At 56.4% G+C, this 8,715-nt stretch overlaps 1 protein-coding gene across 2 annotated transcripts; it reads left to right on the top strand.

Annotated features, from left to right (window-relative positions):
• Nucleotides 1–1,406: 1,406 nt before the first annotated feature.
• Nucleotides 1,407–6,829, top strand: PRKAB2 (protein kinase, AMP-activated, beta 2 non-catalytic subunit). 2 transcript variants are annotated; one of them, XM_008947772.1, is made up of 7 exons: nucleotides 1,407–1,867; nucleotides 2,110–2,276; nucleotides 3,934–4,027; nucleotides 4,604–4,724; nucleotides 5,932–6,065; nucleotides 6,339–6,407; nucleotides 6,718–6,795. In XM_008947772.1, exons 1-7 carry the CDS (start codon nucleotides 1,706–1,708, stop codon nucleotides 6,793–6,795), a joined length of 825 nt encoding a protein of 274 aa, XP_008946020.1. In that variant the 5' UTR covers nucleotides 1,407–1,705. The 2 variants fall into 2 exon arrangements, with proteins under 2 accessions (XP_008946020.1, XP_008946027.1); XM_008947779.1 differs by having other exon boundaries at nucleotides 1,518–1,867; nucleotides 4,604–4,718; nucleotides 6,718–6,829.
• Nucleotides 6,830–8,715: the final 1,886 nt, after the last annotated feature.

Below are 8,715 nucleotides of genomic sequence, written 5' to 3'. Positions count from 1 at the left end.
AGAGGACGGGCTGAGACGCTGCGGAGCTTTGCTGGGGCTTTGGCACGGGCAGCGTTTCCATCAGCGACTTGGAGGTACTTGTGTCGCACCTTCACAGCATGCTGTGCCGTGAGGGCTTGTCTGAAAAGAGGAGGGACCTTTAAGGGACAGCCAGAGGTACTGGGTTGCTTTTAGAAAAGAGAAAGGGAAACTCTCCCATTTATTAACACCTGCATGTGTCTCCCAAGTTTGCCTTGGTAGAAGAGGATGATCAGCTTGTCCTGCCTTCATCCCCATAGATAAGTAAAGGAGCCTTAGCAGAGATACTGAGGAAGAAGCTCAACAGCAAGTCTAGTGGCACAGGGGCAGGTTTTGTGAGGAGCTAGCTGAGCCTTCTCTAAGGTACAAGGGGAAGATGTCAAAGCGGGCTGACCTGAGCAAGCTCATCTGACCTGGATCTTCACACTTGATCCTCACTGAGAGGGCGTGAGGTTAGTTGCCCTCTTGAGCTGCCTTTTAGCCTCAGGATTTAAGAAATACTTTAGTAATTGCTCCATGATGTTCTAAAGCCTGGCTTTGGCTGGCAGCCTTGCCTGGCACCCTTCATTATAACTTGATCTTCTAAACAAATCCCCACCTGTCTCAACTAAGCATATGAAGCGAGACTGGCTGTCCTCTTGCTTTGCCCCTCAGGTCAGTGTGGTAAGCTGAAAGCTGCAAAATAAGCCTGGAGAGGGGGCAGGAACCCCAATCCATCTTGGCTTCTGGAAACTGGGTAAGGCCTGAAGAATCCCATGTAGCTTGTGGCGGCTTGATTTGTCCTGAGAGGTGTGTGTGTATGTGTGTTCACAGCTTGGTGCCGTTTTGCTGGGTGAGGTCAGGGTCAGTGGCCCATCTCCAGCTGCAGAGTGGAGCTGAGACAGCTGGAATTGCCCTCCCCTCGGCGTGTGCCTCCAGAGGCCGGGCAGACACCAGCGTGCCCGGGGTGGTGCCGCTGGTTAGGGTCACAGCAAGCGGACCATCTCCCTTGCTGTGCTGCGCCACAGCTGGCGTGACAGCTTGTCTGGTGAATCATAAGTGCATGTCGTCGAGAGCTGAGTGTTTTGCAGATGCCACGGCATCAGCCCCACACCTTGGCCAAGCTCCAGCTTGGACAATTCCACTCAGACACTTTAAATGCTCCCTCTCACTTTTGCCAGGCAGAGGGCTCCGCTCTTCTGCCTGTGAGCTCTTGGAGGCTTGCTGGGAACTGTTAAACAGCTGCTGCTTTCACTCTCCGGCTGTTTTCTTGCTGGCTGTAGAGGGTTCGTTTGTAAAGCCTGACTGTGAGACTGTGGAAGAGGGTCTGCTAATGCCAAGCAACTGATTTGCCAGTAAAGGTTGGCTTTATTTGTTCCATCAGCCCCCCACTGTGCTGCCTGCCGAAGGCTTTTGTGGGACACAGCCTAACTAGTACCAGTTTCAGAGTGTAACAGTTACCGGTTTAACTAGAGTTGTGGTTCATGAGGATGTGGCTATAATTAGGTCAAGCTGTCTTGTTGCTAAATTCACATTCACCTCCTTAATATGGCAGTGGGAATGAATTTTGGGCCTTTTTTAGGATTGCTGTCTGTCTGCCCTGGCAAAGGGCACTGGGAAATGGTGCCTTCGCTCCTCTCCTCACTGCTGGAACCTATGGGCATGGGCACACTGCTGTCCTCTCTCACACAGGGGCTGCTGAGCTGTCATGGGGAACACCACCAGTGAGCGAGTGTCAGGGGAGCGCCATGGCTCCAAGTCCCACCGCTCCGATGGCTCCAGTGCTCCCCACCCCACCAAGGAGCACCCACACAAGATCATGGTGGGCAGCACCGATGACCCCAATGTTTTCAGCTCCCATGACTCCAAGGTAGGGGCCGGCTGCTGCCTTCCCTCTCCTGCTTTCTGGGGCCCTGGTTGGGCCTTCAGCTCACCAGCTGTGCAGGGCTGTGCCCCCAACCATCCAAGGGGTCTGTGGAGAGCTGGGAGGCTGGAGGAGCTCTGCAATGCTCTCATCTGGGCTGTGCCCGTGGGTTGGTAGAGGCCATGGGGAAGTGAATGTGGTCCCAGTTGTCTCTTCGTCTCAGTCAGGCTCTGGTTTCCTTTGCTCAGATTCCTGGGGACAAGGAGTTTGTGTCGTGGCAGCCAGATCTAGAGGAGTCAGTGAAGCCATCCCAACAGGCTCGTCCCACTGTTATCCGCTGGGCTGATGGAGGCAAAGAGGTCTTCATCTCCGGATCTTTCAACAACTGGAGCACCAAGATCCCACTCATCAAAAGGTGACCAGTCCCCTCAGATTGCTCTTAGTCTCTGTTCTCTGCTCTGTTGCAGGGCATGTGTTCCCTTCTCTGTGCTGGCTGTTGTTCCCTTTGCTCACCTGACTTTTCCCAGGCCAGCCAAGCTGGAGGGCCTGAGCACAAGATACATAGTCACCGTTCTCCCTGGGTGGTGCTGCAGTGGGAAATTGTGAAACAGAGGGACTGGACAGGATGGGCCACTTTGTTTGCATGGCTGGGTGTCGTGCAGCAGCTAGTCCTGGCAGCAGAGCCCTGAGCAGGTACACGATAGTCCTCTGAAAGCTGTCAGCTCTTCTCTTGGCTGTGGCCTTACCCCATGCCTAGTTGTGTTGTTGCCAGTAGAGGTTCTTTGTCCCTTACATGTCTTCTTGCCCTAATGACGTTCTCACTGCTCCACAATACATCTGTAATTTTTGCAGCACGACTGTGTAGGACCCTGGGCATAATCCCAGCAAATCATCTGGTATGGCTTTATCTCAACTGCAGGCTTCACAAACAGAGCTCCTACACTTGCTGCCCCCATCCTGCAGTGCCAGCACAGGGTTAGATGCTTTTCCCACGTGTCCTCCCCAGTGCGTCTTCCACGGGGTACCCGTCACATCAGCTTTAATGGGCACAAACTGGAACACAGGAATTTCCACCTAAACATACTGAAAAACTTCCTTCAGGGTGCCAGAGCCCTGGAACAGGCTTCCTGGAGAGGTTGTGGAGTCTCCTCTTGGAGCTTTCAAAACCCACCTGGACACAGTCCTGTGAAACCTGGCCTAGGTGAATCTGCTTTAACAGGGGGATTGGACTAGGTGATCTCCAGAGGTCCCTTCCAAACCCTACCAGTCTGTGATTCTGTGACTTTCCCTGGGCACACAGAGCTGGACTGCCTCCTCTGCTCCTTGCAGCTGGAGTTATCAGGGTTTGAGCCACACTAGTGCTCTGAATGGTCACGCCTGTTGTGTCTGTGTCTCAGATGTTGGGGTAGAGGGGCTGAGCAGCATATGGAAATCCCAGCAAATCATCTGGTATGGCTTTATCTCAACTGCAGGCTTCACAAACAGAGCTCCTACACTTGCTGCCCCCATCCTGCAGTGCCAGCACAGGGTTAGATGCTTTTCCCACGTGTCCTCCCCAGTGCGTCTTCCACGGGGTACCCGTCACATCAGCTTTAATGGGCACAAACTGGAACACAGGAATTTCCACCTAAACATACTGAAAAACTTCCTTCAGGGTGCCAGAGCCCTGGAACAGGCTTCCTGGAGAGGTTGTGGAGTCTCCTCTTGGAGCTTTCAAAACCCACCTGGACACAGTCCTGTGAAACCTGGCCTAGGTGAATCTGCTTTAACAGGGGGATTGGACTAGGTGATCTCCAGAGGTCCCTTCCAAACCCTACCAGTCTGTGATTCTGTGACTTTCCCTGGGCACACAGAGCTGGACTGCCTCCTCTGCTCCTTGCAGCTGGAGTTATCAGGGTTTGAGCCACACTAGTGCTCTGAATGGTCACGCCTGTTGTGTCTGTGTCTCAGATGTTGGGGTAGAGGGGCTGAGCAGCATATGGAAAAAGTGCTGTTTTCTGGGACCTTATGGAAGAGCAGCATCCAGGCCATCAACAAGGTAATGCTGTCACATGTCTGTTCTCTCTGTACAGCCACAACGACTTTGTTGCTATCCTGGACCTCCCAGAAGGAGAACACCAATACAAGTTTTTTGTGGATGGCCAATGGGTCCATGACCCTTCTGAGGTAACACTCAAAGCATAATCCCTGCAGATCTTGTCTTCAGGGGACTAGGCATGACATAACTGCAGCAGAGGGGGAACGGGAAGGGTGGAGGCTACCTAACAAAATGAAAAGGGCAGCTCCATCCCACGAGTTCTTTCAGAGGCTGGGTCCTCTGGGCTTAGACATGCTGTATGGGGGAGTGTCTAGGAGGTAAAGGTCGGGGGAAACACCAGAAGGCCTTCAAGTCCCGTTGAGAATTGGCTACAGGGGAAGATGGCTATGGGGTCAGCACTCACTTGATCCTTCTCCAGACTGAACCACATGGTAGCAGCATGGGAAGGGGTGGTCCCTTACCTATTAGCATGTAGCAGGATGGAGGATGAAAATAGGTGGTGTAGGAGCCTGGGAGTAAAGGTAAAATCCTCTCAGAGTAAACAGCCGAGATCTGCAAATGTAGAGCAGAGCTAGATGGTGGCCACTTGTGCTCTGGGGCAATGGTGCAGAAAAGACAACTGGGGCCAGGAGGGATCTGTGAAGCACAGAGCATGCTTTGGCTGGAGGTGAACACAGGAAGACTCTTACCTTAGTTCTCTCCAGCCTGTGGTCACCAGCCAGATGGGGACGATTAACAACCTGATTCACGTCAAGAAGTCAGACTTTGAGGTGTTCGATGCTTTGAAGGTGGATTCCCTGGAGAGCTCAGAAACCTCAGGTCGGGGTGAGTTTTTGTGGCATTACAGCTTTGCATGTGCTCTTCTCCACCCCCTCTGCCCTGAGACTCACTGCTCTGGGGGTGAACAGACCTCGTGAGCAGTTGCAGGCCTGCGCCCGGGAAGAGTAGAGTTTGGCAGGATGTCCTCAGCAGCCCCACAGCTGAGGCCTCGTCTTTGTGGAGGGGCTGTGCTGGTGTGTAACTTCTTCTGTGCTAGCACTGTCCCAGAGCAGGGTCCGTGGCTGCATGTGGCCGGGGCAGCTGTTTCAGACTGGTGAGCACCTGGAACATCAGCCTTTTCTATCTGCTCAGCTGTGAGTAAGTCATCCGACCCGAGGTACAAGCTAGGCGAGAGCAGGATCCGGGTTATTTTCAGCAGCTACTTTTAGTTTTCATGCCAAGGTAATTTGTACTAGTCCTGGCACATCGGAAACCTCCCTCTCCGCTCGCGTTACAGCAGCTGGTTAGGTTACTACACAGATGCCAGCAGTGCTGGCTCAGGGTGTGATGCTGGCAGGTAGCTCAGTCGTGCTTCAGTCCAGGGTGCTCTGAATGTGGCCTGCTGTCCCTAGTACAAACCCCATCTTAGTCAGAGCTCAGCTCCGTGTCCTTGCTTGGCCTGAGCAGGAGATACTGCATTGAAAAGAAGCGAGCAAGCAGCAGCAGCTCCAGGGAGGTCGAGCCCTTTTGGGTACTGGTCGTTCAGGTCAGATGTGGCCGGGAGATATGGCCGGTCCAGCTTCCAGCGACCACAAGCTATCATGGTACCTCGCATGGGCTGAGCAGCTGCTCAGTCTAGACTTCCCATTTACCCTTTCTGGGACCTCCTCATCAGGCAGCCCTGCAGCACTGTGAGCGTGCTGTGTGCTGCTGGCTGTGACCCTGGTGCCAAGGGTACTTGCTACCAGGAGAGGGATCCCGCTGTGCTGAGAGCTGTGTGCAAGGGTCTTGGGGTGCACGCCACAGGGTGCTTGTGTGGTGTCAGTGCATGTACCAGCTTATGGCCCTGCTTGGAAATGGCCAGGGCTCGCCTGGCTGCTTACTCCACTGTGAAAAGGCTGGGCTGTCGCTAGAGGATGGCATATGGCTGTGGCTCATGGAAGATGTTTGTGCCTTGAAAGACCCTGCTGGGTCCTTCTTAGCTTCTTGGGAGTTGCTCTGTGCTTGCCAGTTGTGCTTTAGCCATTTCATGTCTCCTTTCTCTTCTGTTTAGACTTGTCAAGCTCACCACCTGGTCCTTATGGCCAAGAGATGTACGTATACCGGCCTGAGGAGCGCTTCAAATCCCCACCCATCCTTCCACCTCACCTCCTCCAGGTCATCCTGAACAAGGACACCAATATCTCGGTGGGTACCAGCATACTGCCTGCATACAGAGAGCCACGCTGGGTTGGAAGGGGAGTCCTGTCTCCCCTCAGCATTTCCTGGGAAGAGCATCCCTTTTCCCAGTAGCCAACCACACTGGTTTGGCCTCTTACTCTGCCTGGTATTTAGCTGAACTCCGTTCCTGTTCAGAACAGCCTGTGGCACCAGCAGCTCAGAGTGCCTGAGGTGGCAGCACCCTGTGGGGGCTGGGGCTTCAGGGCTCTGCTGTTCCCTGTGACACTCCTCTTCTCCTAGTGTGACCCGGCGCTGCTGCCTGAACCCAACCACGTCATGCTCAATCACCTCTATGCGCTGTCCATTAAGGTAAGGGCTGCAGGTCCCGCCAGGCCGCTGGGTGAGGGAAGGGGAGCTGCTGTGGCACCTGCAGGAAGCAGGTGAGGTGTAGGCGGTGGTGCCGGGATGGGTGGGCCCACGCGAGGACAGCGTGGCATGCACAGGGGTGTAGGCTGTGGTGTCCTTACGCTTCCCCTCGGCTGCCTCCCAGCAGCGCAGTGATGCTGAGCAGCCCTGGGGGGCCAGGCCGGGGCTGCTTCCTGAGCCTGGGGGGCGGGGGCAGCCAGGCCGGCTGAGCTCGCGCCCGCCCCCGCTGAGGCCAAGGCCGTGCCCCTCGCAGGACGGCGTGATGGTGCTCAGCGCCACGCACCGCTACAAGAAGAAGTACGTCACCACGCTGCTGTACAAGCCCATCTGAGCCAGGGCCTCGCCCGCCACCCCCCACGCAGGACACCAAACGCCGCTTCGTCTGCACACACTGGGCCACCGGACTGTGTGAGAGCTCACCACTGGCTCCAGCCTCCAACCTGGCAGGAACACGCCTAGAGATGAGCCCAGGGCCACTGGGGCCTGGGACACTGCTCTGCCCTCCTGGTGTGGTTCGATTTAACCCTTCGTTTCCGCCCACCTACAGTTCTCCTTGGCTTCTGCGAGCCTGGGGCCACTTTGCTGCTCGCCAGAATAGCCTTTCCTCACGCCCAGCGTGGAAAGGGCTTCACCCTACCCTTCTTCTCCAGCCTGCAAGGGCCCCGAGGCGGTCCTGGCTCTGCCCTTCTGCCCAGGCCTCCAGGGCTGTATCCTACCTACTGAAAGTTGCTGTGCTGTCGTGGTGATGAGCTTCCGAGGCCGGCTTGGTCGCTAAGGTTCTGGGACACGCTGGCCTGCCTCTGTCCCTCCGCCCTAGCACTGGGGCTGTGCACCCTCCCGGCGCTCCCCAGCTCTGAGGTGTGCTCTGGCCCCAGCCCCAGCCCCTGGCAGGAGGGAGGGTACAGCCGGACGCACCGCGCTCATCTGCCACCGGGACAGCGCCGGCAAGGACTGAGTGCCCCATCCCAGGTCTTGGACTTTGTCCCAGCCAGAGGGACGCCTGCATGTGCCCATGCTGGAGGGGGGCCTGGGGAGAGGGGAGCCAGGCAGGGGCCCCAGGGCCCCGGCTACACCGCCTGCTGCCAGAGCAGCGCCATGTGACAGGGTTTTATGTATTTATTACAGTATTTATTGTTCTTGGTTCTGCTGGCCTGGTGTTGTCGGGGTGGCTCTGGGCTGGGAAGGGAGCATCCAGTGGGGTGCAGAGGTGGGGCTCACAGCTACCCCGTCAGGGCCAGCTGGTGCCCCTAACACCCTGTGCTGCAGGGAGCACAGCTGCAAAGACGGGCATGCCAAAAACACTGTGACCCAAAGGAAACCTTTATTGGGGATGCTCCAGGCCCTGAACAGAATGTGGCATTTCTTACATCTTCCGCACTGAGGCCCTGACATGCCCGGGGAGCCCCTGAAACGCAGCTCCAATACCTCTGTCTATATACATATACATATACATACATTCACAAGCAGGGATAGATGTGCAGCAGGGTTACAAGTGGGACCAGGTCCTGGGGCAAGAGTTGCCCAATACAGAGGGCTGTAAGGCCATACTCTAAGCACCATGGGTGGAAGAGGGGTGAGCACAGAAGCGTGGTCAGGCAAAACCCAAAGCCATCAGCTGCTGCTTCAATGCCAAGCACAGGCACGTGGAGGGCACATGACCACCACAGCAGCCCAAACCCACTAACTGTGGAGCACTGGCTTCTCCCAGACCCCTGTCCACCGCAGCTCGTGGCAGTAGCAGGGTCTGCTCCAACATGACAGCTCAGCAGGCAGTGGGCTGTCCGCATCCGGGGGCATCGCTCCCTGCCCTGCCTGGGGTTCATGCAACGGGCAGGGCCTGCTGGGCCTTCACCTGGTGAGAGAATTCACACGTGGCAATACAGGGGAGCCTTGCCAGGGCAGGCCTCTGCCATGGGCTGCTGTGCCCTGGGGACGGACAAGGAAAAGGGATCCCTGCGTGTCCCCAACACTGCGCCCAGGTAGCCTCTCAGCACAGGGTCTGCCCTCCATGCCCATCTCCAGGGCATCCAGGCTCATCCATCCCTGTCCCGTACTGGCTGCCAGAGCAAACTCACCTCCAGGTTCGTCCTGGCCTTGCGCAGCACATTGTGGGTCCGGGTCACTGCGAGGTAGAGAGAGATGGGGGTCAGTGAGGTGCCCGTGCTGCGGTGCCACCCCAGGCACGTGGGACCGGGGCAGCGTGGCTGTGCCACCGTGCAGCGGGATGTCTCCCAGGGCACGTACGCTGGCT

Source organism: Merops nubicus, unplaced genomic scaffold (assembly GCF_000691845.1).
Source record: "Merops nubicus isolate BGI_N331 unplaced genomic scaffold, ASM69184v1 scaffold38310, whole genome shotgun sequence".
Classification (NCBI taxonomy): Eukaryota; Metazoa; Chordata; class Aves; order Coraciiformes; family Meropidae; genus Merops; species Merops nubicus.
The sequence above is the reverse complement of the archived record's forward strand: the minus strand, read 5'-3'. Positions and strand labels throughout refer to the sequence as shown.